The sequence below is a fragment of the Athene noctua genome, chromosome 9 (genome assembly GCF_965140245.1).
Source record: "Athene noctua chromosome 9, bAthNoc1.hap1.1, whole genome shotgun sequence".
Taxonomy (NCBI): domain Eukaryota; kingdom Metazoa; phylum Chordata; class Aves; order Strigiformes; family Strigidae; genus Athene; species Athene noctua.
Window position 1 is genome coordinate 7,206,370 of NC_134045.1, and position 27,797 is coordinate 7,234,166.

Consider the following 27,797-nt stretch of genomic DNA (forward strand, 5'->3'; position numbering starts at 1 on the left):
GTAACATCCACGCCTCAAGTTTTCCTTGCAGGAGTTAGACCCGACTCAGCCACCTCTGAATACTCAAGTTTCTCAGACAACCAACCGCCTTCGGCCGGCGCGGCCTTACGGCCCGCACCCCGGTGCCCCTTACCGCAGACCTGCCCTGCGGGCGCCCCGCGCATGCGCGCGGCCGCTCAGCCCCTCCGCCCCGTGCGCGTGCGCGCGGCCGCTCAGCCCCTCCGCCCCGTGCGCGTGCGCGCGGCCGCCGCGGGGCTCTCGCGAGAGCGCTGTGGTAAACAGTGCGCAAAATGGCGGCGGCAGGCCCGGCGGCGGCACGGTGAGCGCGGCGGGCGGGGGCAGCGGGGGACGGGAGCGGGACGGCGACGCTGCTGCTGCTGCTTCTGCCGCGCCGCTTCTGTGTGCGGGCTGGGGGGAGTGCTGTGCTGTCAGGCTTTGGGGGGCGCGGGGCGGGCAGCACCCGGGCCTGCAGCACCCGGTCGCCGTTCCCGGTGCTCGCTCCGGCGCGTCTCTGGGGCTGCCTCGTCCGCCGCCGTGCTCCGGGCGGCTGCAGCACGGAGCCCTCCCCGCTCTCCGGCTGGCTGGCGCTCCCCCCTCAGCCTCTCCCGGCCGGGGAGCGGGTTGGGAGCGGCGGCGCTGCCCCGCACGGTGCTCGGCTGCTCTCGCCGAGACGGCGCTAACGACCCGCGGTAACGGGCACCGAATACATGAGTTTGCTCGTTCGCTGACTACGGCGCGATGGGCACGGGCAGAGCTCCCTGAAGGGGAGGGCTTCTCTGCTGCCCGTGGCCCGAAGCCGCGGAGCGAGGCTGCCCGCCACCTCCCCGCCGCTGCTCTCTGAACAGATCTCAGCCGGCGATCTGTGCGGAGTTCCCATCGCCCGGTCTGGGGTACCCTCGCTTCAGAAAAAACAGGAAGTAACTCCAAGTGTAGCTGTTCTAGGGGACGGGCAAGTTGGCAAGTTTAGGTTCCTATGCAGCTCCACACGGCAAGGGTATTAAACTGAATAAAGTTGTGAGCGTGCGGTTCCCTTGCTCTTAGTTTCCATCATATTTCAGCATCGGGCTTACATACAGTATGTTATCAGCAGTAAGAATGTTTGTTTTGCTCATTTGTGCAGTTGTTTTTTTTATTACTCTAGTTTATAAGCCAACAAAGTGATAAGGTAGGTAGAGCTCAGCCAAGATCAGCAGGCAATGTACTGTAACTGTGTTTAGTTTCGGGATGAAGAAGAAGCTTTGTAATCACAAGCAGTTCACAGTCTTTCATGGCGTTGTCAGTCAGCTAGAAATAGAGGGGAATTCTAGCCCTGTTACAAGGAAATACTTGAGAATGCTAAATAAAACCAAAGTAACAGCTGTCACATGCAGACTTGATTCATTCTGTTGTGCTGTGAAGTCAGCCCATCATTCTGAATACTGTGAATCTCCTAATAAGTCTCCTGCTTTTCAGCCCTGGTCACTGCAGCAATGTATAGTTCTGCTCTGCTTTTCCATGTGGTGTGACAGGAAAAAAAAAAAAAGTTTCTCTTTACTCATCTCTTAATGGCTTTTTATCTATTGCTAGTGAAATGTTTGCAATTTAAAAAAGTACTAACATTGCAAGTTTTTTCAAATGCTTGCTGCACCTCGGAATATAAAGGGAAGAAGCTTCCCCTCCATGTGAAAAACACTTTCCTTGAACTTCACATTATTACATCTGTAATCCCAGCCCTTACTTTCTCATGTGCCCATGTTGTAGTAACCCGTATTTCACCTCAAGAAAATGTGAAAGACTTTTTTAACGCTGATTTTCTCTTACAAGCACAGGGACTGAAAGTTTGCTTCTTGTAGTATTTCTTGTGCTTACCAACCCTTGTCACAGTTTGAATTTGATTCTCCTTGTGTAAAATGGCATGCCATAGCAGAATTTGTTTGCTACATTTCTGACTGGAAAAAAGCCGACATGCTCTTTTAAGCATCTGTGGACGCTTTTTATCATGTTAATATTATATTTTGCACTTTACTTTTTCCTTGCCATGGGCCTGGCACATCATTTTGTTATTTTCACACACCCTTTATGTACCAGGTGGTAGAGTTTGGTGGTCACTGTTGCCTGTTCTGTTGTCAGGTTAATGCCTGAGTGTTCCACATGTGCTCTGGGCAAAGAAGAGACTTGAGTGTTTGTGAAAAATTACTAAATGAAACATATGAACAGTTTTTTCCATATTATTTCTAATACTGACTGCCAAAGGTATCTATCTTTTGTGATTTTCAGGCTACACTTTTGGACAAATATGAATCTAATTATTTTCTATATTGCCCTGCCTTACAGGTTGGCTTGCAGTCAACTTTGGTAATTCTTCTAGGGAGTTAACTTTGCCATCAGAAATGGAGTACAGGACTCAGCTACCACATCCTGAGTGACCGAATCCTTTAATACAAAATGGAGAAGAAGCGTAGAAAGAAATGAGCCTGTTTATAAGGCTTTACCTCAAAAGACCATGAAATCTCTACTTATTTTGGACACAGCTTTAAGAATATCCAGTTGATCAGCACAGTGAAAGCAACGTTTACTGAAACAAAAATGAACTAGCTTATAAAGAAGAAAGTTGTGATTTGAATATATGGAATTTTTGGAATGAAACCATTTTCTTCTATGACCATGAAGTTTGCAAACGTCTGGTTTGTTCTGGTTGTTATTTTACTCTGTGGCAAAAAACACTTCGGTACCAGACTAGGGAATTCCTCTCATGAGGCTCACATATGTCCTGGATGTTCCCGCCTTACTTTGAAAGTGGAATTCACTTCAACAGTCGTGGAGCATGGTAATAAAGAGTTAAGCAGTAAAAAAAAATATCCCTGTGAAGTCCAAGTGTATGTTATGGATTTGTGGTGTTTGTGTAATTGTAACATTCAGAGAGTTTCTGTGGAAGCATGTTGTCTGCTAAATTCTCTATATTCAAACAGAGAAAGGCTCTTGGTTTAACTGGAGACAAGATTCAAAGAACAAGAGGAGGAAAAGAGGGGGAAATAAAGAGGATGTTAAAAGTGAAAACAGAGTGTGAGGGCTCAGGTGGGCAAGTCTGGTCACTCTGGTGTGTTTAGTAGCTGTTTGTTTTGACCTGACTGGTGGGATGGTTGAGGCTCTTTTATGAAGTGTAACCACATGTGGGCCTTGAAGGGGTGAGAAAGGCAAGAAATCTCTGTGGGTTTGTTCAAGAAAAAGTTTGGAAGTGATAATACACACATGGAAAAATTGCAAAGATAATTGTGAGGGGAGCAGGTGAAAGGCAAAGTGAGGCAGCTGTCACCACTGAGATGGCAAAGGATCGCCTTGACCCTGCGTCCACTTACTGCTTCAGGTGAGCAGTGAAGCTGTGTGTGTGCCTGGGTGCTTACAGGCAGAACGGCCGTAGTGACATTTCTGTGCATAGTTAGCCGAAGACTTACTGTGGTGAATGTGGTGGTGTGAGCTGGGGCTGAGGTCCACTCTCCAATCAGTAATCCGGATCAAGGACTGGACTGTTGGGACTGGCTTCTTTCACTGTGCATGTTGTACTTGGTGTCAGTAATTTGCAGTAAAACTCAATACCATATACAGACTAGATGTCTTTAATTCATACATGTCAAGAAGCATATCAAATTGGCATATCAAGCAGTTTGTACTACTGGATGTAACTAAGTCTGCTATGTCACCTCAGCTCGCCCCCTTTATTTCAGCTTTCCATGATATTTACAGTTCTACCTTCCTTTCAAAGGATTTTGTTGTGTTTTTCAGGTTTTCTAATTAAAAAAAAAAGCATTATATAGTGCAGAAATAAATTACAGATTTCAAAAAGCAACAAAAAAGTGCCTCAGATTGTAATTATTTGTTCTGGATAAAGAAAAAAAATATTTGGACCTTTGTGATGTGAATGCATGAGTAAGCAGCTTAAACATCAGTTCTGATAAGTTGTGCTCTCGTTCCAGAGTATATTGTGGCTTTTAATGGATACTTCACAGCTAAAGCTAGAAGTAAATTTATTTCAAGTGCACTAAAAAGTAGTGATATTGAAAACTGGAGGATTGTACCACGCAACAACCCAGCCAGTGACTATCCTAGTGATTTTGAAGTTATTCAGATCAATGAGAAACAGAAAGATGGAGTATTGACACTGGAAGGTCATCCAAACATCAAGCGTGTAACACCTCAGCGGAAGGTCTTCCGATCACTCAAATACTCTGAGTGTAAGTAATTTTTGTATGGTTGCATGAGATCTGCTTTGCAGAAGTCTACTCGGCCTTATTTCAGACCATCAGCTTAGCATTACACATATGAGAAGTGCTCTACAGTTTTTCTTTACAGAAATCTATTCTTTTGCCTATAAAATCATCAGTCTTGTTACACCTTTGCTAAAGTGTGGCAACAATTCCAGCTGCAGCGTAGAAACATTTCTTTTGCAGCAGTCGATTACCAGAGGCTATGGACCACTCTACCCCTAGTAGATAAAACGGATGCTTTTACTGGTTTTGATCAGAGAAAATGGATATTTACTCGTCTAAAATTTTTGTTTTAACAGTATGATGTGTGTATTTGCATTAAAAGCTAATCCTTTGTGGTTTTCCTCATACTGTATTTTCTTCATCCTCATTCTGCGTAGCTGATCCAATGTTGCACTGCAATGAAACCAGGTGGACTCAAAAATGGCAGTCATCTCGTCCCTTGAGAAGAGCAAGTCTTTCTTTAGGTTCTGGCTTCTGGCACGCAACGGGTCGACACTCAAGCAGGCGTTTGCTAAGAGCTATCCCACGCCAAGTTGCTCAGACCTTGCAGGCAGATGTCCTCTGGCAGATGGGTTACACAGGTATGCTTTTGTCTGTTGGCTTAGAGCAATTACCTTCTTTGAAAAAACAAGTGAAGTGTAAGGAAAGGCTAATCGGCCTGTGTTAATCTCTCATTGGGTGCCCGTTCCGGAAAGATTGAGATATACTTTGTTTTGAGATGCGTTGTATACTTACGAAGTAGCCTTCTGTGTATGTGTGTATTGTGCTTAAGAGAAATTGGTCATATTTCTAATCTGTGGTTGAGTTTCTGAATTGGAATATGTTTTCTTTAAGATCTATAACACTAGAGCTGGTAAATTGCATGCTACATTGAACGTAAAAATTTGTCTTGACAGAATAGAGTTGCTATGAAGCTGAATCAGAAAAAGCAATGCTTTTCTATTATAGGTGCTGGTGTAAGAGTAGCAGTATTTGACACTGGTCTGAGTGAGAAACATCCACATTTCAAAAATGTAAAGGAGAGAACAAACTGGACTAACGAGAGAACCTTGGATGACGGTGAGTTGCTATGTGCAATTGTCCAACTGTTCCAGACACTGGCATGTTCTGTTTCCCATTGTAAAACTGCTGTTGCTGCTGTAGTACTAACATCTGTTGAAACTGATACTAAGCTTAGTTTTGCAGTGTCCCAAGCACTTTGTACTGATACCAAATTGAAGGAAGAGTATTAAGGTTCCAGGAGGGTGTTGCATAGGTCCCCTTTGAATCATATGTGGTGTTTCATCATAGCATTTGAAAAATGTCAAGGCAAGAAGACATTATGCAGGCATAAATACATTGTCAGAGTAGGTGGAGGTGAGAGCAAACCCCACAAAGCTGTTTCTTTCCTATTCCTTTTTACATTTTTTGCTGTTTCACAGTGCATATGTATTTCCATACTTACAAGGGAGAGCATTTTCCTTCTTTACTGTGCAGTCCTAAACTATTCAGAGTTTTGGCACCTTTCTGTAAAGTTTTTCTAATCTGTATAGTTTTCATCAACAAACATTATGCTGACTTATGCCCATAGGTGCTCCAAAGAACTTTTTTATTTTCCATAGCATGTTTGTGTCCCTTTTTAATATATCGACCCTAACTTGCCCTGACTATACGCTTTCACAGATTATTAACATCACACAGTCTGGGTCAGTGAGATGGCATTTTAATCCCTTTAGAGTTCAAGGTGTATATGTATCTTGCTCAGTCTTGTGTGCACTTCCATAGGTTTGTCCTGTATAGTATTTCTTTGCATTGCAGCACCTGCTTTTTTGGCACTTTCTATTATTTCTGTGCCCAGATGGTTGCTGAACAGGCAGATTTGGAGCACAGCAATATAATGCATGCAGTCCCATAAAGCAAAAGCAAAATTATTTTTGAGAGACAGAAAAAAAAATGTTTTCTTGTTTTATTTTTCATCTTTAATAAATGGTTATTGCAGAGTCGGGATAAAAATATTTTAAGAAGTTTGCATAAAAATACATTGACCTTGTGACTTGTGTTTTCCGAAGTAACCTTTTTCTTTCATGACTGCTTTGTGTGGCTCCTGATTTCATTGGTAGCAATCAGGAGTGGATAGACTAGAGAGCGTATCACTCAGTTTCATCAGTTGATTGTCTGGCTAGACAGTGCTGGAAATTCTAGCCCTACTGAAGCCAGTAGCAAACTATGACACAAGAAGACTAGGACTGAGCCTAGTGTTTGCGGGTTGTTGTGAATTCTGTTAGATTGATGTGATTTTTGGTATAAGCGGTGTTTAACAGTACAAATTCTTGACAATGAAATGGTTTGTTTTATAACATCTTGCTTTTTTTCCTTCTCCCTGTGATAGGTTTAGGCCATGGGACTTTTGTAGCAGGTGTGATAGCCAGCATGAGAGAATGCCAGGGATTTGCTCCGAATGCAGAACTGCACATTTTTAGAGTGTTCACCAATAACCAGGTAGCTATTTTACAGGTGTTTCAATTTCTACCTTTACAGATTAATGCTGTATTAATCTTTCCTTTAGGAATATTGCAAGTACTTGTAAATGTTGACATATTTTCTTTGATAGGTGAGAAGGATACATCTTTCTAAGCGACTTAGTACAAGACATCTCAGTTTCCAGATCTGCTATATATTTCAGAAATAATGTGTGGAAGTCTGATCTGTGTAGTGTTGGAGCAATCACTCATATGTACTGAGCACTAGAAATACTAGGAGATGATTGTCAGTTTTGTGCTTTATTTTGGTGTTGTTTCTCCTCACTGAAGTCTATTTTCATGGAATCACTGGATTTTCCAATGATAGCTTTTTTCCCCCTCTTTCTTCCATAGGTTTCATATACATCTTGGTTTCTGGATGCCTTTAATTATGCAATTTTAAAGAAGATAGATGTATTGAATCTAAGTATTGGTGGGCCAGACTTCATGGATCATCCGTTTGTGGACAAAGTTAGTATGAGGAAATAAAATGGTCCTGGTGTTTAAATCCCTCACACAAATGCTGGACTTGCAGAGCTACTTGTTTGCCACAGCTGCTGACCGTTTCATTTACATGAGAGAAATTTTGTACAGTGTAAAGGCTTTTAGGAATATATTTAAAGAATGGGTTAAAAAACCCCAGACACAACTCAGATATTCACAGAGCTATGGAAGTATGCCCTTTTACAAAATGCTGTATGTGCTGCTAGGAAGTGTGATTCCCAAGCAGGCAACTAAGTGGGCCCTTAATAGAAGAAGCTTAACTGAAATCCACCCTTGGTTTTGGTTTTTCTTTTAATCTCTGCATGGTGAATTTATTTAATGGTAAAACTATGTATAGTCTGAATTTATCAGCAAATTGTTTAAGGACAAATAGGTAAAAAGTACAGGTAATTGATTCAGGTATGTGATAAGAGATTCATTTCAGAATAAGGTGGAATTAGGTTTTTGTCTTTGTAAATGTCACGGTTCTCTAAATTGTTGATCTGCCCTTCAAAAGCACTAAGTGAACTACCTTACATTTTAAAACAGGATAAACTCTTTCTTTGTAAAGGGTAATTAAGGGATTTGAGTCGTAGAAATTCTTCTGGTTTTTATGATAACCTGCACTGAAATGTAGTTTGACAGTGACTTCACTACTTTCCCCGGAGTATTACTGAAGGGAATTTAGAATAATTTGACTTTGGTATCTGACTTTGTTATGGGCAGGATTTTTTTCTTATTTTCACCTAAATAGGTATGCTTGGCAGTGTTGCTGTCAAGGCTGGATTATTGGTCACACAATCTTAAGAAAGTTTGGAGCTTAAGACTGAAAATACCAGTGAGATCTGTTTTATAAATCTCAGTAAGAAAGAGGGGTTGGACTTATTGTTTTCTTATGTCAGGCCCCATGGAGTGTATGTGTGTTAGAAAAGTCTCTTTTTTGGTGGTAGAGCCTTATTGTAAACATTATTTTTTGTAGGTATGGGAACTGACGGCTAACAATGTCATCATGGTCTCTGCTATTGGCAATGATGGCCCTTTGTATGGGTAAGTTTCAATGACCACTTCAAAGAAAAGTAAATACATTGTTATTATATGTTTTTGGGAGTAGTTGTGCTTGGTCGGGAAGTTTTCCCTCCTTTTTTCTGTAATCTGTTTATAGAAAGTGACTCAAATTAAACTCTTTCCACTGCCTTTATCACTTGCTGTAGTAGCACAGCAGTTTGTGAAGTACTTAGCTAAATATTTTCACTGAAACAGTGGAAAGTCAGTAATGGAAGATTGGCAGTACTTCCAACTAATGTTTCCCTCATAGTGTGAACAAACATCTTTGAGTACTGATCTTGGGCTTAAGGAATACAGAAGGGATCAAGCCAGAGTGATTTGTGCTATATTTCTAAAATAAATGCCTAAATAGGTTTTGTTTTTTCTTCAAGATACATGGTTTGGTAGTTGTTCGTTACTGAGTTACTAACTGCCTGAAAAGTTGTTCTTGCTTGTAAAGTGTAACTGTATCAGATAGGACCAAAATTTGTTTCTGTGGAGGTTAAAAATAGTGTCTGACAGAAATCTGATGGCAGCCTGTCCATTATCAGTGTAAACTTAAGACTGTGTTGTTTTAAGTGTAAACTTAAGACTGTTGTTTTTTGGTTTGTTTGGGATTTTTTTGGTCTTCCTATCTCCCAACTTGTTCTAGGACTCTCAATAACCCTGCTGACCAGATGGATGTGATTGGAGTAGGTGGCATTGACTTTGAAGATAATATAGCTCGCTTTTCATCAAGGGGAATGACCACTTGGGTAAGATATTTCAACTATGGCCAGCCACATTTGCAGCCAAAATAAGAGCCTTGGAAAGGGAGCCTTTTTTGAAGGGGCAATCCTGTGCAGATGGTATGTGTGAAGTAACCAGTGATTAAAAGATTTCATCAAAGATCAGAATAGTTAAAGACTGTAAGTCTTTAAGCAAGAAACTTAATGTTCTTTGCAGACTTTCTCATCATTAATCTTGACCATGATGTTTTTGTAAAATGCCCAGTACCTTTTGATTTACTGTGAGGACTTGCCTGTGTGGTTAAATCTGCAAAAATGAAGGCCTGCTCTTGCACTTTCTTTAGTTTAAAAACCCTAGGATTTCCAGATGCTACATGGAACATTGCAGTTATTTACCTGTTGAACTGAGGCGATGGCTACTGCACATGTGATTTCAGATGAGATTGCAGTGTGATCTTGATTAAGGGGACCATTACATGTTTCTGTTTGTGCTGCACCTCATTCACTAGCCCAGGTAGCAGGGTGGTTATCATCTTGTCAGTGGTTTCAAGCTTAGTGTAGATACTGAAGTAATTGACAGTAATATTGACTTAGAAACACCGAGAACCTGTTGTAAATGCCTTCTTTAGGTGTTACTTGCTATTCTGTGATTCTGAACCTCAGCTAATTTAGTTGATAATTTTACTTCTGAATGACTTGCAGTTAGTTTAAGTGACCAAATGAAGCAACCTGTCTTCATTATGTATTAGGACAATAATCCATCCATTTTCTTTTACAGGAGCTGCCTGGAGGTTATGGTAGAGTGAAGCCTGATATTGTTACTTATGGCTCTGGAGTGAGAGGTTCTGGTATGAAAGGTGGATGCCGCTCTCTCTCTGGGACAAGCGTAGCATCTCCTGTGGTGGCAGGTGCTGTAACTTTGTTAGTAAGGTAGGTCTTAAATAAGAATCTCTGAAAAGATACTGATGCAGGAGGGTATGAAGGCCCTTGGAAGAACCCACCAAATAAAACTAAATGGTGTTTAGAGGTAGGAAAACAAACTCCGAGGATGAAATCAGGGTTATTCTGCCTGAGACATTACCTTGTCTAACTAGCTCTGAATTTCCTGGGAAAAACTTGAGAACTGTTTTGAATAATAGTTAGGTCTTTGAAAATATAGCTAGGGAGAACAAAGTAATTTTGTCACATTTTTTAATCATATTGAATTGCTGAGCCTCAGTCAGTTGTGTTGTAGAAGAACAGGCTACTCAAAATAGGCACCCATAGCAGATAATTATCTAAATACTTGGGAATTTTATAGGATTAAGGGTTTTATGGCTATTAGCTGATTACGTAAATCATCTGTTGCACACTGAAGTACGTGAAAGGAAGGTGGGAGTTACAAGTCTGTACTTTGTGTTTGTCATTGCTACTACATAAGAGTGAGATGAACCCTTATTTGAGAAACACACCAAAAATTCAAAGTCATTGTATTTCCTCCATAAAATTGTGTGGTTTTCATTGAACAGCAAAGCTGTTTTTTCCCCCGGAAGAGTCATGTTGTGAAAGATACCAGCAAGTTTCCAGTTACAGAGACTTTGATTTTCAGAGCATTTTATTCAGCCTTTAAAGATAGTGTCCTGATTGTAATGACTGCTGGTCATGGAGCACACTGTAAGGAGAAAAATTCATGTAATACTAGTTTTTAAGAGAAATGTGTCAGAAACTTGTCACTCTTCTTAAGCTGTTCCGGTGAGAAACCAAGTAATAATAGACACGTGAACAGAAGATGTTACAGCAAACTGATTTTTGATTGCATTTTCTTTAAATGAAATTACTGTTAAGGCAGAATGGTAAACAAGGCTAGCTAGAAACTAGACTAAAGACCACCTAATGTGATCTATTTTTTCCTATTTCAGCACAGTTCAGAAGCGTGAAATGGTGAATCCAGCAAGTATGAAGCAGGCACTTATTGCATCAGCACGTAGACTTCCTGGAGTCAACATGTTTGAACAAGGCCATGGCAAGTTGGATCTTCTGAGAGCTTATCAGATCCTCAACAGCTATAAACCACAGGCCAGGTTAGTTTTAATCCTTGATTAATCAACAATACACTATAATCTGCTGTATTCTTTTAAGAGAGCAGGTGATGTATGTATAACTCAGTTGAGCAATCTGTGCTTATGCAACAACGAGAACTTCCACAGATTTTGTGTAATCCTGAAGCATAAATTTTGACAAGAAAATGGATGACAAGTCGAAGTATTTTCTGCCTAAGTTATAGCAGTGTAGGGGATAAAGTGTCTGTGAGGGCTAAATTTACTTTCTCTTCTAGCCTCAGATGTTATGAATAATGTAACCTAGAACACAAAAGAAAAGTACTTAAATTTTAACTTTTGAGAATAAGAACAATCTCACTGTGCTGAAAAGTTTCTTTTTGTGTGTGTGAAAACATTCACAAAACTTTAGAAAAGAAATTAGAAAGGATGGGAGGAAGATTTTGGGTCAGATTTGGGAAGCAAGGTGAGAGCTTGATGAGAGTGATTATGACTGGCATTTTTTATCTGTAATTTTTCCACAGCTCTGTATAGTGGCATGTTCTTCTGTTTATTGATAATCTTTTTTTTTTTTAATTTTACCTTCTCCATCCTGCTGTAGTTTGAGTCCAAGCTATATTGACTTGACAGAATGTCCCTACATGTGGCCCTATTGTTCTCAGCCCATATATTATGGAGGAATGCCAACCATTGTTAATGTTACTATCCTTAATGGTATGGGAGTCACTGGGAGAATTGTAGACAAGGTAAGACTTCATGTTGTTCCAAGTTCTGACTATTAATGTCGCTAAAAGCTTCCCAGAAAATACTATTTTAGCTATGAATTTCATAGAACAAATCAGATTTTTTACTGCTGAGAGCAAGAGATGCAAAATGTTTGATTTTAAAGGACGCACCCAGATTAGTAAGATTTGTCAACATAAGCTGTCTACAAGGTTTCAAGCAATGCACTGGTTACAGGGGCGTGTAGTGTTTTATCTTTGTAAAACCAGTTTGGATTGACAGGTACTTAGAGATTTCTTTGTATTCTCTGGAAGCATTTAAAATACTTCGGATAGACTTTCCTTATTGTTTTTTTTTTTTTTTGGGGGGGGGGTGGGGGTGGCTGGAGCATAAGCAAGCTCAGTAAAGAATCCTGACATTATAAATCATGCCTCTTGCATGGGTCAAGACGACCTGAATGTAATTTACCAAGGTCTGCTGCAAAACCTGTTCTTTTACATGAGTGATGTTGAGGATTTTTGTTGATGAGGGAGGTTTTTAAATCTTTTTTTTTAATTAAGCTTTAAGTAAGTTTAAATATAGAATTGATACAAGTTAAATAAGGTACCTATCCCAGAAATCTAGCCAATGTAAATTAGCTTAATTTCAACATGTCAGTGTGAATCCTGAGGTCTGTTTTAGGTTTAAGCTTACATTAGGGGCATTGGAGCTCTTATCCAACGTCATTAGCTTGTGGTAATACTCAGACAGAGTTGAGGTAATTTGTATCTGTAATTTTGTATCTGTAATAGCCATAGCTCTCATTGGTATCCAAGGGAAATTTTGGGTTCTTACCAATGAATTTTTGCACAGGACCCCAAAATGTTAAAACAAGTGCACTTAGGCCGTATGCTATTCAGACAGCTTCTTAGAGAGTTCTGCCTCTGAAAAGCCTCTGGTCAGATCATTAAGTCTGTCACGATTAGGTTGATTCACTGACACACCATCAACCTTTTGGGTTTTGTAGACATTTTAAAATTTGACATAATCTTCAGAAAAGCTAAGGTTTGTTATTTCTTTGTGCAAAGGAAGATAGCTATGTGTGCAGAAACTAGAGACTGGAAATACTGTTTTACCAATGTTCTGTATTTTGCATTTCACAGCCAGACTGGCAACCCTATCTCCCCCAAAATGGGGATAATATCGAAGTGGCTTTCTCCTACTCCCCTGTGTTGTGGCCTTGGTCCGGATATTTGGCAATTTCCATCTCTGTAGCAAAGAAAGCAGCATCTTGGGAAGGCATTGCTCAAGGTCATGTTATGATCACAGTATCATCCCCTGCAGAAAATGAAGTAAGTTCTGTGCATTTTGCTTTTTCTGTGTCAATAATTATTAAAACTGCTTTCTGATGTACAAATACGTTCTTTTTAAGGGGTTACTCTGGTCCTGTCATTTGAAGCATGTTAGACTGGGGTCATAAAATTGAAGAGTACAAATAATGATCTTTATAGTTGAGAGCAGGATTAACCTGCGAATTGGATGTGCTTTAGAATCAGAAAACCTCTCTTTGAGGCTGGCTTCATAATTTCATTTGTTTATTGTGAATTCTAAGTATTGTGTTTTGAAAAAGAGATTACTTAAATATATTTCTTCTGGATCCATGCTTAATTGCTCCTGAGAAGTTTTTAAGGTTTTGAATGATTGAACCAAATCACAGTTGTAACTTACTTTAAGTATCTTACATTCTGAGCATAAATATAAACTGTTGAATGCAGGAAAAATACTGTGGTGATTTAAGGCAAAAGTCACCTCTTTGTTTCCAGAGCTGGACTGGTGACTAAAAGTAGATTTGACACCTCCATTTTTTTGGTCTTTTACAATCCACAGTTAACTGGTGAATGTTCCTGTGGGGAAAAAGGGTTTCACTGTAGTTTGTTCTGTCCTTCAGTCTAAGAATGGTGCAGAGCAGACTTCAACGGTGAAGCTTCCAATAAAAGTGAAGATTATTCCTACTCCACCTCGTAGTAAGCGAGTCCTTTGGGATCAATATCATAATCTCCGTTATCCACCAGGATACTTCCCCAGGGATAATTTGAGGATGAAGAATGATCCATTAGATTGGTATTTATCTCAGGTTCTATTAAATCAGTATGTCTTGATTGTGTGTTAATGATATGGGATAATTTTACTGAATGCCAGAGAGCTCTAGCCTTTTCCAGTGTAGCATGAGATTATCTTTTCTAAGAAATCCATGAAAAGCACTTGGACTCTGCATGCTTTTGGTGCAGGATTTTTTTTTGTGCTCTGTGGTTTTATTCACATGAAATGAAAAGCTTATAAAACGCACATTTAAGATACTGAGATCTTTGTTTGGCTTTGAAAGCGTAGCATTATTTTTTCTGCCCTAATTTCTTCCAGGAAGTTAAGGGAGACAGTTTATTAGCCACTTCAGCATTCGCTTATCAAAAAACCATGAGAAATTTGAAAGACTGAATCAAAAAGAAGAAACGCCTTGTCTGTTGAGGTAGACTCTTCGAGGCAGGGCAAGTCTCAGCTGACCTGTTGTCTGTCATAGATGGAGAGGGGAACCATCCAGAGGAAGAATGTGCAACAGTGTATAAGGGATGATTAACTGGGTCAGTGACCAGGACACAGGCTTTTGGAAAACCACTTGGAGCATGCAGATACAGCAAATGCACAGGAACACTCTGCTGAGTTTCAGCAATTATTTGCTGGTGATCTTGTGGGCTCCTTCCAGTTAGCAGTTAAAACTGCTCTTACTGGCTCTTTCGTGAGGAGGAAGTCCTGTGAAGAGCATCTGGTTTTACTGCAGCAGTGTTTCTCTGTGGCGTCATGCAAACATGTAGAACTGTGCTTTTTAAGGAACACACTTAATCTCTTGCTTTGACTGTATAACTAACTCTTCTCTGTAGCACTCGGAACCAGTGTAATTTGTGAAGAATTTTGCAAAGAGGAGATGATGCTTGGAAAACTACAGCTTATCATTTGAAAAAAATGGACCTTTTAGAAAGGAAACTGGGAAGTAATCTATAATTAGAGGATTTAAATTGGATTTCTGCATGCCAGATTTAAATGTATTCAGCGCTTTTCTCTTTTCTTAAGGAATGGTGACCATATCCACACAAACTTCAGGGATATGTACCAGCACCTCAGGAGCATGGGGTACTTTGTTGAGGTTCTTGGTTCCCCGTTTACATGTTTTGATGCAAGTCAGTATGGTAAGCATGTAATGTAAACAATTGTCTTGTTCTCCATACTGTTAAATTCTACCTAAAATGGCTTGGTTTTTGGAAGACTAAAAATGTTGAGGGGGCACAAAGAGAAATGCTCGTGGTAGTGGAAAATATTGTAACAGTGGGTGTATTTATTACTTACATGCTCCTGTTTGGTTGTGTAAGGTGTTGCTGCAGAAGCTTGCTTGGGAGTCTAGTAGAATTAGGGCAGTTTTCTATCATTATTAAAAAATGTGAGGGAAGCCCATCTCTGAGGGAGTTAAATAAAAGTCCCTCTGTACTAAGTCCCGCAGAGGCAGAACTGTATTTGCTGAAAGATTTGGCACAAAGTGAAGCATGACGCGAATAGCGGACTGAAATCAAAAGTGTCCATTCTGGTGGTTTTTATCTCAGCAGTAGCATTTTAAAGCCTTGGTCTTTGCGGATAAATAAAGGAGTGGGGAAAGTATTCCATCCAGCCATATGTGGTAGCAAAGCAGTATGGGGCTTGTTTCTTCTGTGTTCATCAGGAAGGAGATTTGATAGATTTGCCAAGAAGGGGAAAAACCAAGCAGTCCGTGATCTTTTTTGCTCCAATATGCCTCTCTGTTTAACCATGACATGCTCCCTCTTCTCGTTTGGGCTGTGATGTTCTTCAGTGGACTCTAAAGTGAGGGTGCATTCTCCTGACAGGTTTCTGGAAATGTTCTGGAAATGCTGTTAGTAGTAATCTTTTGTTTATCTTGAGTCTCCAATAAATATGTCACCATTGCTTTTTGAGTTGTAGCCCTTGAAACAGTAGCAAAACAGTTTATCTTCTGAGTCCTCTAGTTTTATAGTTGATAGAGAGTAGCATTAAGGCACTTCTCTCTCCTCTGATTCACCGTTACATTGGACCTCATTTGATTTGTAGTTTGTTGATCTTCCAGAATTTCCTCAATGGGAAGAAGTGGGGGTCAAAAAGTGCAGTGATCTGTGGTCCATATACCACTTCTCCCTGTCTTGTATTGTCTGCAAACTTGGTGAGGGTGCACTCTGTCCTGTTGTCCATGTCATTAACATGGTCTCTACGGGATCTTTATCAGAAGGCTTTTCCAAACACAGACTGCCTGGACTTGTAGAATTGGCCTGACTGAAAGGGACTGTGAGATGTGGGATGAGCATCAGTGCTTGATCAGATTGCTCAGGGTATTGTCCTGTTGAAATTTGCGCTGTCTCGGAGGATGGAAATTCCACCACCACTCTGGGCAGTCAGAAAGTGAAGAAGCAAAATGTCTTGGTATTTATAAGCAATCTAAAAGCGTAAACATATTGTCAGGGAATAAAAGTGTATTTTTCTGGTTGTGCCTTTCAGTGATGCAGAGAAGGTTGTGCTTGCTTGTTCCCAGGGAGTGGGAGAGGGTTATATGTAAGTGGCAATGGCACTTTAATCACGTCTACTAAAACGCAGCTGTAGTTTTCAAGGTCTGAATCAAACCATGTTTCAGAATAATTGCTGTCTACCTCACTGCAAATCTGCAGTAGTGAGCAGAATGCCTTGTAGAATTGGAGCAGTGAAAAACCTTCTGACTAGGGAGCATCTAAGCATCTTAGTTTGGATCAGCAGTGAATCTCTTGATTGTCCTGTTCTGCCACAGTTTGGCTTGGTTTATGCATTTGGGTGAGTCCAAACTGCAAAATATACACCTGACATATACAGGCATTCAGTTCACGAGACCACACAAGCACGAGTCGTAAGTAGCACTCTTAAAAAGCATACCATGCTGCCAAACTAATTTTTGGATACATTTGTAAAGTGAAATGTCTTACGTTTCCCATCCTTAAATGTGCCTTTTTTAGGTCAGCTGCCAGAGCAGGGCACATGGACCAGATGTTTTGCAAAATATGTGCTTGTGTTGACTTTTGCATGGGTTCTTTGAATAGCTGTAACATTACAGTGAACAGCCCGGTGAATTCCTGGCTTTGCTTTTATACACAGGGACTTTACTGATGGTGGACAGTGAGGAAGAATATTTTCCTGAAGAGATCACCAAGCTGAGGAGGGATGTGGATAACGGACTTTCACTTATAGTGTTTAGTGACTGGTACAACACATCTGTGATGAGAAAAGTCAAGTTTTATGATGAAAACACAAGGTACTGATTTCTGTCGGTTCTTTGGGAAATAAAATGGCATAGGATTGGCATTTTATGCACGTATTACTCTAAAAATCCCAAATGTGGGCTGCTGTACTTGAGTGCTTGCATGCTACCTGTAAAAAGGGACTACCTGAAGAGCAAAATTGATGTTAAGCTGCATCTTACGGAGAATAGCTACCTGTTTTATCATTATTGCACAGGCCCCCATTGTAATATAATCTTTTAAAGCCCAGAAAAACATTTACAATGAAAAGAAATAAGAAATTGGAGACTGACAAACAAAGAAAAATGGCTAAGTTTTCACTTCGGGGGAGCAGAATAGAAAGAAAATGTGGATTGTAAACAGAATCACCAGGTTGTGCACGCATTATTGAACATTCCAGTGTATTGTATAAAGAGAAAATACACTAATATCACCAGTGGTGATAAAGACCCTCATAATTACTGTAGTTGTCAGGCTGGTTTGTGTTACTGATAATCTAGAAAGATACGTTCTGCACTTTGTGAGCAAGTAACATTTTGCTTCATTAGAAAAATAGGAAGCAATTGACACAACCATTGTTTTTGTCTCAGCTAACAAAGAGCCTAATTGAATTTCTTTCTAACAAATTGAAGTTTTCCATAGAACTGAAATGCGCTGAAAATTTTACATTAGTATTACTTAACTTTTGGTCAGAAGCATTGGTGTCAAAGCGAGACAGCTGCTCACATGTCCCTGGAGTTGTACCAGGCACGTGTGAGCTACATCCCTTTGAGATGTAGTTCATTATTTAAGTGACTGGAAAAATCTGCATCACACCTGACTTTTCATTATGCAAACTCTAGGAGCATATTCTTTATACTGTTAAACTGTGTTACACTGTAATTTTTACAGGCAGTGGTGGATGCCTGATACTGGAGGTGCTAATATACCAGCTCTCAATGATCTGCTTTCTGTCTGGAATATGGCCTTTAGTGATGGGCTCTATGAAGGCGATTTTACCATGGCAAATCATGAAAGTGAGTACTGGAGTCTGTTGCCTACACAGGCTACAGTGTGCTGTTTGGAAAATAGTTTTCTATGAGACTTGAGATTGAGCAAGAAACGAGGAAACCACTCAAATTCAGTTAAAAGAGTCTCATGAGCATTCTTAAATGTTTACTTCCTTTGTAGATTGTATGTGAAAAATTTTCAAAGCCGATAATGAGTGTCCTCAGTTTAGGCTTGCATTCCAGGTGCTAATACTTTGAAGAGTCTTGTTGGGGTGTGTCTGTATTTGTCTAGATTATAAATACTTGTTGCTAAGATAAAGCTTTTGGTTTTAATTTTGCAGTTATGTGGAAATTTGAAATATTGGAGGGAGAAAATCGATAGAGGCTTTTTCCTTGAAATACACCGATTTAGACACGCATCACAACATCCTGAGATGTTTCTAAATTCTTGTTATCTTTTGAATTGTTCCCCTTGAAATGAATATATTTGATTGGTTTCAAGTTCAAGCTTTGTGGTTAAGCCACGTGTCTGTGTGACCTTACTGTTTTCTGACTTTCTAGGTCTAGTCAGTCTTTTTTTTTTTTTTATCTAACCAAGTCACTTGATGTTTTCATGCTTTGTTTCCAAATCTCTGTCTTCTGGCTGGTTCATTTGGAAAGTGTATGTGAAAAGAGAAGGCACCAGTGTTGAGGGCTCTATATGCTCATCAGTGTTGACTGAAGGAGAAGGGTTCTCTGTAGTATAAATAATGACTTAGTGTGAAATACTACGTTTCTCATGGCATTTTATTAAGCTTTTCAGTTTAAAAAGGTAATGTCAGGTCTCCTAAGTGGAAAGATTTGAAAGGAGTATGTAAAGGTGAATCTGCAAAAGCTGTCCTTAGAAATGCCATCTCTGTGAATACACTTATTGGTCAAAATACGCAAATTCAGAGCAGCGTTCCTGGGAATGTTTTCTTCTGTGCTTGTTTTAACAGCTTGCTGACATATGGTGGGAAGGGAGGGAGTGTCATTTTTAGCCTAAACTGCAATTTTGTGATGTCTTTCAGTGAATTATGCATCAGGATGCAGTATTGCAAAATTTCCAGAAGATGGCATCGTCATTGCACAGACCTTTAAGGATCAAGGTATGTGCTTGCTTGTCTTTTTTCTGTGTTTTAAGAAGTTTGGAGTCGGTGCACAAGCAATTACAAAGGGTAAAGGTGTAAAAACAATGAATTTAAAAACACGTTGACAAGGTAGGTATTTTTTCATTTTGCCTAGAACATGTAGCTGGATGCCTAATAGGAAATATTACTCTGTATACAATTTTTATATAGTACAACAATATCCAGGTGTATATATGCAGTCTTGTATTGAGTTTGCTGTATGTAAACACATCTGCATGTACATGTGTTGTGCATCTTTGGAGGGGAGGGGATTCTGTTGTAATTGTGTTACTTGTCTACATTTCTTACAGATTTCAAGTGCCACTGAAATATATTCCCTAATCACTGCCAAATTTGGTGTGAGTGTTATGGTAGCTGTGGTGATCTACAGATATAGGCAAGGAAAATTCTGGTAGACAAAATGTCACCTGCTAGACTCTCATAGGGAAAAATTTTAGGCACACAGGAAACGTGCTGTCAGACTTGAGTGATCTGTTCTCTGTGTGTATCCATTTGCTTTAGTTTTATCATATCTTTTAATTTGTGAGGTGGTAATTCAGAACTGTAATGGCAGCAGGCCATTTAAAAAAAAAAAAAAAAATAAAATCATGCGTTTTATGAGCCTTTAGGAAGTGCTGTGTAGGACTAAATAACCAGAGCTGTTAGCATGTTGCGGGTCAGGTCTGCGTGTATTAGTACAGAGCATTTCGGTGTGTGAGCAGAAGCACATGCATAGCTTCTGATATAACTCAGCAGCTGCCAGAGAAGATCAGCAAGTTCATTGTATTTTTTACTTACAATGCACAGTAGACATGATTATCTAGTGGAAAAATTTTCCGGAACAGTAAGGAGCTCATCCGTGTGAGCCTTTGGAGAAAAGACAATATCCCTGGAATGCTGTATTCTGGTGATGTAGGTATTTCTTTATGCATGTGTGTGTGTGAGAGAGAGTGGTAATTTGACAAGTAGCCTGCTAGACCTGTTTTTTTCTGTTGAATACTTTTCATTGCAGTTCATGAAGCAAAAGAGGTTTGTGTTTTGCTTCTGCTATCTAAAGGCAGTGTCTCAAGTAAAGGAGATTAAATATTTAGCATTTGAAACTTGTCTTATTTTGTTTTTTGAAATGGGTGTTTGAGGCAGGAAACCAATAAATTAAAGCCAGATTTCTCCACTTCATTTTAGTTCCTTCATGAATTTGGGTGGTTTTCCTCCTGCTGTTTATTAGCTTTCAGTTCACAGGAGTTAAAATGATTGGATGGATTTGTAAGGTTGATAGCCAGGTGTCCTCTGGGTTTTGCTGCACATACCCATTCATACTGGGGAGGTTCCTGCACTGGAGGTGCTTTTTTTCATCTTTTCTGTTCATCGATTATCTCAGTTATAATTGTAAATATCTTGCAAACATGTCTTTTAGGTTGACAGTTTATTATTTGGATACTTGCAGGGCTTTTGGAGGCAGGCCTTTAAATGAGATACCCCTTCAAAAATTACTCTTTACAGTATTGGTGCAAGTGTTTCAGAAAAGGCTGAGAAGCAGATGTCTGAACCATGGCAGGGCTGGATGTACTGAAAACTGGCTCTGCCTGCTGGTTCAAAGAGCAGGTGGGGTGAGGAGGGAGCAAAATTTACCAAAGGTGGGGGAAAGTGAAAGTTGGGATGGAAGGTAAAAAAACTCATGTGAGTTTCTTTTCTCTTTTCCTTTTTTTTTGGTTTTTTTTTTTTTTTTGTTTTTGGCTTAGGTATTCTTACTAAACAATACTTTTCTTTGTTCTGTAATTGAAAGTACATGGGTAACTAGTAACTGCAGAGTTGCAGAGAGATCAAGCCCAGCAGTCTTTAAAAGGGGCTTTCCCTGAATGGCTGCTTTAAACGAGTTAAATCAAAGCCTTTGTCTTGCAGCTATTGCTTACAGAGAGACAGATGTTGTTTTGCACAGAATGTCTTTATTCTGTTTTGTTAGTTCTGTAGTAGATTTTTTTGTAGCAATAGGTAGGCATGGCAGCAAAGTAAGTTGGCAAAGAGCAGTGTGCACTGTGATGGCTGATTCTCAAGTTACTGTGTCCTGTAGAATTCTACAGAAAAACTAAAATGACATAGTGACTTGTAAGGCAGAATGTTTCGTTTTTAAACCTTTTGCTGAAAATACTAGGGTTTTTCATTCAAGCATGTTGAAAGATAATCCAGGTTGTGAGGTCTTTTTCTGCTTCTCCACCAGAGAAAGGAAAACTTAATATCATAACATAATGGGATTTTTGAAAGCATATTGCATAACTGTGTGACATGAAGAGTGGCATAGCTGCATTTGTAAACTTGCAAAGTAGGCTGTGTTGACTTACAGGTATATTGATGTTGATGCTTTGCAGGCTATGAAATTTATTTGTGCTTTGCTTTAGGTCTTGAAGTTTTAAAACAGGAGACTGCTGTAATTGAAAATGTCCCTATTTTGGGACTTTACCAAGTTCCTTCCGAAGGTGGTGGCAGAATAGTTTTGTACGGCGACTCTAATTGCTTGGATGACAGCCACCGACAGAAAGGTGCGTAAGCTTTGACCCACAGGTTACTGTCTAAGCTGACAGCTGTCCTGTGGGGTTTTTACAGCTCCCATCAGAAGTAGCTGTTACCTAGGGACTCTAAATATTCCTAACTGGGGATTAATCTCAGTTCTGCAGAACTCTACTGAAAACGCTGTAAGTGCAGTTACAACAAAAGACTTCCACAAGCTTTGGGGGCTGGTTTTGGGGTAGGTTTCTTTGTGGAGGGGGCAGGGCTTCGGTGGGAGTTTTTTGCTTCTTTGGGGTGTTTTTGTTTCCAGAAAGCACTAACAGTTACACATGCTTGATTGGAAGTTGTGAAGAGGCCATTAGGGATTGCTTTCACTTTTCCCCAGCTGCTTTTCAGAATGTTTATGTAGTACAGTGGTTTTTATCTTTTGAATTTGCTCATCAGCATGCCTCCTTCCCTTTGCAGTGCTTTCCACTAGGATTTATAGTAATGTTCAACATTTTTCAGTTGTGCATTACTATTTTCAGGTTATTCTACTTTGACACAAACCAGCTGGTGTAAATATGTCAGAAAGTAGGAATTTCTCTTTGGGTTTTCTAAGCATTTGTTTGCAGCTCCAAATAGTCCAAATAATAAGTATGAGAGTTATGTGTGCCTGCAGTTTCTGTGACTCCCAGAAAAGCCATTCACTCTGCCTACACACTGTGGTTGGTCCTTTTTTCTAGCACTTGGTCTGATCTGACTCTTCAGATTTTTAAGAGATTGACTGGGTTTTTCATTACATGTAAAGCCCAAGCTGGTAGATGTGGCTCAAAAGGCAGAAGATAATCCAATATGTGAGGTCTTTTTCTGCATTTCCACTGAATTTGATGTTCAACCTGAATTTTCCTTTTGTGATGAAAAGTACATTTGTAATTTTTTAAGATTTTGCCACTGACATTTAAAAATATTAGATTATGTAATCCATCCCTTGCCTAATTTATTTAAGTTTAAAGTAACTTATTGCCTAAGGGAGCTCTCTGTGTAGCTCATTTCTTTCTTTTGCAAATATTTTCTTTTTCTTTGAAAGCTCTCTGTTTTTTCCTTACATGTCTTTGGGTGGCTTCCAGTGAGTTGCTGTAACACCAACAGCAAGGTGCCTGTGTGCTTGCTGTAGGTTGAAAGCACGTAGCGTAAGAGAAGACACGTTGCTTTAAATTAAGTAATAGAAAATGAGGCTTTGTGACTCCACTAATGCTGTTAAATTCAATGTGACCTGTGAAGCAAGAAGAAGTGTAAGGCTCTAAAGAAATCCTTTAAAATTAGCTTTTAAGTTGTGAACCAGGAACTGTGTCTCCTGCAGAGACATCGGTGGCTTTAACTGAGGTAAATTCCTAACATTTGTGAATATAAATCCTTAAAATCTGATTGACCTCTTTAAAAATCAAAGGTGAGGGTTTAAGGGACACCAGGATTATGAAGATTAATTCCCATTCCCAGCCAACTGTTCCTGGGGGCAGACGTTCTGAGAAAAAATAGTTTGCTGTGTGGTGGAAGTAGCTGATAAGGAATTGTCCAACTCCTGCAAATGGAAGTTTTAGAGAATTGTGATGTTAACTAGCTGGATTGCTTGTTTGTTAGGGGTAGCTCTGGATTAAGGTAGTAGTAATTCAGGAGAGAATCAAAGTGAGGGTTTGTGTGCTGTTGAAGTGCAAAGGAAAACTACGATCAAGTATATTGTGGCATTACTCCCCAGCCTGGTCTGTGCCACAGCAGCTGTTGGTACTGCTTTTGCTTTAGCTGGGATGTAGCCAGAACCTTTCCTCTTCATTTGTTTATTTATTTTTTTTAAGCTTGGAAAAGCAAATGAGCCATAACTTTCCACTGAAAACATTGCCTTTTTCTTACTTTTCTTTGCAAAGTATTTATTTTGTCCTTTCAAAAAAATAGTTAGTTCTCTGTTTCCCTCTTAAAAATAGTATCAGAAACTCTGAGCTTCCTGTACTTCCACACCAAAAAATCTCGTGATTTTAGCAGGGATTTGGACAGCCTTGCACAACCTGAAATTCCCATATTTGAGACTAGTTGTTTTATGTCCTGCTCCCCAAAAGAGCCTGATTTGGTACACACGAGAATATATTTTAAGACTGAACAGATTATTTTTGTGTTTGTGTATTGAGGGGGCAGGGTTGTGGGATGCATGTTGAAAGTGGCATCTTTCTGAAATTGGGCCTAGAACTTCAGGAGAAAAACAAGAGCCAGAAAAATTGATTGTACTTTGAAATGTTGTTACAGCCTTTGTAACTGAAAGATAACCCATTTGAAATGTGGCATAATACATACCTTGTTTTGGGGGCTTGGGGCTATGAAATCCACAGATTGCTTTTGGCTCCTGGATTCCCTCCTGCAGTACACTTCTTATGGAGTGATGCCGCCAAGTCTCAGCCATTCCGAAAACAGGCAGCGACCACCGTCAGGAGGAGGCTACTCTCTCCCTGAGCGGATGGAAGGTGAGAGCCTTAATTACCAAACAGTCTGCAACTGAGGGAGTGTCAGGGTGGAATTTAGGAGGACTCAGGCAGACCTCTTGAGTTGCATGCCAGTAAGGTTAGTTTGGTGTGAACTCTACAGCGTTCTATTGTTTTACTGGAAGAGAACAGTTACTGTAGCGATTTGTCATGATACAGTTGTGATTCAGATAAAGAAAAATGTTCTGTTCATAGAGCAGGAGTTTTCCGACACCTAGTTCTGCTAGGGAACGTTCTAGTTTCTAGCTACGGATCATGTATAAAGCATTCGGTCTTGTCTTACATGCTGCCAGCAAAACTTGCATTACCTACCATTGCAGATGCACAGTCTTACTGTTTTGTAAGGTACCTTTTGGTTTATCCTAACCAAGATTTAGCTACAAGTTGTCTTTACTGTAAAGAGTTCCTGGTTTCGCAGCAGTGTTCTTTAGCCGGAGGTGAATGTTGGTGACTCTTACCCTTCCACTCTTTTGGTAACCCAGTCTGTCTCTGCTGTGAGTTGCAGGTAACCATTTGCATCGATACTCAAAGGTGCTTGAGGCTCACTTGGGAGACCCTAAACCTCGTTCTCTTCCTGCTTGTCCTCACCTGTCCTGGGCCAAACCACAACCTTTGAATGAAACAGCCCCCAGGTTAGTTACATATTTCTTAAGTCTCACTTGAGTTCAGCTGAAGAATTACTTGTTCCATCTGCTTCAGAAAGGGACAGCTAGAATGCCTTTCCTAGAGAAATACCAGGTTGCAAAGAGGAAGTAATGATTAATGTCTCTTCAGTGAATAATTCTGACTCACCTTATAGCTACCCTATGAAACTGGGAGATTTTAAAAATAGTTTCACAAGTCATTTCACTGTTGTGATTGAGTGATCCCAGCTTAGAGTGAACAGTCTTGCTTAAATCCGTCCTCACTGCATGCCTGTGAAATAGTTTTCTGAAGCAGCTTCTTGGGCAGCTGCCTAACTTCCTTCTGTGAGGGACTTTGTCAGTCACTTGAAGGAAAATGTGTCAGCATATAGCCCATACTTGTTTATGGAGCTGCTAATGGTTACTTTCGGTAGTCTGTGTGCAAGAGTTGTTAGCAAATAGTTGCCAATCTAAGTGTGTCCCTGTGGTGTCTGAATATAACTGTGGAGGCCTGCAAACAGCAGAACCTACAGAATGGATTGGATTATAATATCGGTCCAAACTAGTGAGTTACTTCTAGGTTCCAACTGTCACATTCTCCATATGTTTCTACAAAATTCCTGGCATTGCTGAAGTAAGTGGGCAGAAACCCCTGTCTTTAAATTTCTTCTAGCAACCTTTGGAAACATCAAAAGTTACTGTCAATTGACCTTGATAAAGTGGCTCTGCCCAGTTTTCGACAGAACCGACCCCAAGTGAGACCATTGTCCCCTGGAGAAAGCGGAGCGTGGGACATTCCTGGAGGTAAATATTGAAAAGTTTGAAAGTTGCTGTTTTGCTTTGCTTTTTGTAGAAGCTTTGAAAAAAAACCAAAAAACAAACAGGACACAGCCAGAAGAGAGACTTTTCAGTTGTGAAAAACATGCAAATAATAGTATGGCTGTGTTGTAAAAGGCTGACTGATGAAGCGAGAGAAATATTTTTGCATATGAATAGTTTATTCAGAAGAAAGCATGCGTGTCATACTGGGAGGAAGATTTTGGTGGGTGGTTTTGGGGTATTTGAGGTTTGTTCTGGTGCTGTTCAGACCCACAGGTGTCAGCAGCAGTCCCTGTCCCTGGGAGCTGTGGCTTGATACCTCCTGCTAATTAAAATGCCGTGTGTGAGTGCACAGAAGCAGCGTCTAGAAGAGTTTATCAGAACGGTGCCTTGGACAAGGTGTTACAGTAACAAATGATGTAGAGCACTTGAAACAGCTTTTTCAGTCTAATCCTGGCCTGCTCTCCTGTACGAACTTGGCCCTCCAGGCCCAGCTGGAAGTTGTTTGAAAGTCTCATGCGTCCCCTTTCTCAGTCTGAGCTGCTAGACTAAAAGATGCCTGTAAAAACAAAGGGTTTGGCTCAGTAGCTCATCCCTCACCATGTACGTGCATGGTCTCTGGAGCAGCACAAAATTGGTTTCCTCGTCAGGATCTGGTGTGATTTATAGGGATTACTTAGTGGTAAAATTATGGTCAAGCATTTGCATCTCTCTTCTGATGCAGAACAGAAGATTGTTGTTGCAGGGGAAATCTGGGTTATACTTTCACGTGCCCAAATAGGGTCAAGGTGGAAATGCTGGTGCTTTTCTGTAACATTAGCATCCTGTCTTATTTTCGCTAATCGGTCTGCAGTTGTTAATCTTCCTGTCTGAAATGTAATCAGATTAAGAACTGTTTCATCTTTGAACAAGAGTTGCTGTTGGATCGTTTTGGTAGGTAGTGCTAACACTGCAAAGACATCATAGCTCGTGGGTCACTAGTTGCCTCCAACCCTCCTTGCCTTTCTAGGTATAATGCCCGGCCGGTACAACCAGGACGTAGGACAGACGATTCCGGTCTTTGCTTTTCTTGGTGCCATGGTGGTGCTGGCGTTCTTTGTGGTGCAGATCAACAAAGCGAAGAGCAGGCCAAAGAGACGGAAACCACGAGTGAAGCGACCGCAGCTTATGCAACAGGTTCATCCACCAAAGACGCCTTCTGTGTGAAAGCTCTCGCTTGCCAAAGATGACCTCCTTTGACTGGTTCCTTTCCTGGGCGAGCCATCGCTCCCAGTGAAGGTGCAGCAAACACGGCACTGATCGTACTAGTAATTCGCGCTTGACATCATCTCATAGTCTTTGGTTTCTGGAGAGAAAAAAAAAAAAAAAAGGACGTTAGTTGATTGTACATAAAACTGCAGCTTTAAGCAGCCGAAGCCACCAAAGACTTGAATACTGTTCAAATGGCTGCTTAGTCACTACATATCCCAAGAGGGGGAAAATGGACCTTTTTTTTAAGCTGACCAAACTAAAATATATTTGTTTAGAGGCTATTTTCTATATTTATTGTTGGGGAGGGCGGGGGGAAAAGTCACTTTAAGGACCTCTGCTAAGGAAAAACGAGTGCATTTTTTTGGATGGAATGCAATTTTCTAGAACGGTATTATGCTGAAGAGTATAACATACACCATTAAAGGAGAGAGGGGGCGAGAGACACCAGTACAAATCAGTGAGACATACTCCTGCAGTTTATTTTTATAAAGTCAACTACCATGATGTTTTGTAATTTTTGGTCATGATTTCACCATTGTTGGTGAAGCAGATTTTCAATAAATACGTTATCTATATTGAAGCTGAGACAATGTGGTAGATGGCTTTTCTTTCCACTGCCAGTCATAGAGAGCAAGTTGTTGAGTAGAGAAAATTTTCATGTCTCCCTTCTTCCCCCCATATCTGTATCCTTAACAACAGGAGCTGTCCCAAGCTGCAGATCTTCCTTTGGAGCACTAACTGGGCATCCTACGAACGGCGCTCGCCCTGAGTGAGCGAAGAGTTTTGAACACCTTCAAAACTGCAGAAACAGCCAACAAGGAGAGGGCTCCCAAAGGGCTGAAAACACTGTCGTGAGGGTGACAGTCCCA

The 27,797-nt window shown here is 40.3% G+C and overlaps 1 protein-coding gene across 1 annotated transcript; it reads left to right on the forward strand.

The window, feature by feature from the left end:
• The first annotated feature begins 246 nt into the window (after nucleotides 1-246).
• Nucleotides 247-27,507, forward strand: MBTPS1 (membrane bound transcription factor peptidase, site 1). Its single transcript, XM_074912997.1, has 23 exons — nucleotides 247-319; nucleotides 2,314-2,806; nucleotides 3,951-4,208; nucleotides 4,622-4,825; nucleotides 5,193-5,303; nucleotides 6,613-6,722; nucleotides 7,097-7,213; nucleotides 8,205-8,272; nucleotides 8,922-9,024; nucleotides 9,776-9,927; nucleotides 10,896-11,057; nucleotides 11,635-11,779; nucleotides 12,899-13,087; nucleotides 13,684-13,856; nucleotides 14,859-14,974; nucleotides 16,947-17,103; nucleotides 17,981-18,105; nucleotides 19,128-19,205; nucleotides 21,620-21,760; nucleotides 24,086-24,217; nucleotides 24,741-24,867; nucleotides 25,532-25,662; nucleotides 26,687-27,507. The coding sequence occupies exons 2-23, from the start codon at nucleotides 2,620-2,622 to the stop codon at nucleotides 26,881-26,883; spliced, it is 3,183 nt and encodes a 1,060-aa protein (XP_074769098.1). The 5' UTR covers nucleotides 247-319; nucleotides 2,314-2,619; the 3' UTR covers nucleotides 26,884-27,507.
• The last annotated feature ends 290 nt before the right edge of the window (nucleotides 27,508-27,797 follow it).

Coding starts and splice junctions, on each gene's coding strand:
- MBTPS1 (XM_074912997.1), top strand. CDS start 2,620: ATGAAACCATTTTCTTCTATGACCATGAAGTTTGCAAACGTCTGGTTT. Junction 4,826..5,192: donor CTGGCAGATGGGTTACACAG/GTATGCTTTTGT, acceptor TTTCTATTATAG/GTGCTGGTGTAAGAGTAGCA. Junction 13,088..13,683: donor CATCCCCTGCAGAAAATGAA/GTAAGTTCTGTG, acceptor TCTGTCCTTCAG/TCTAAGAATGGTGCAGAGCA.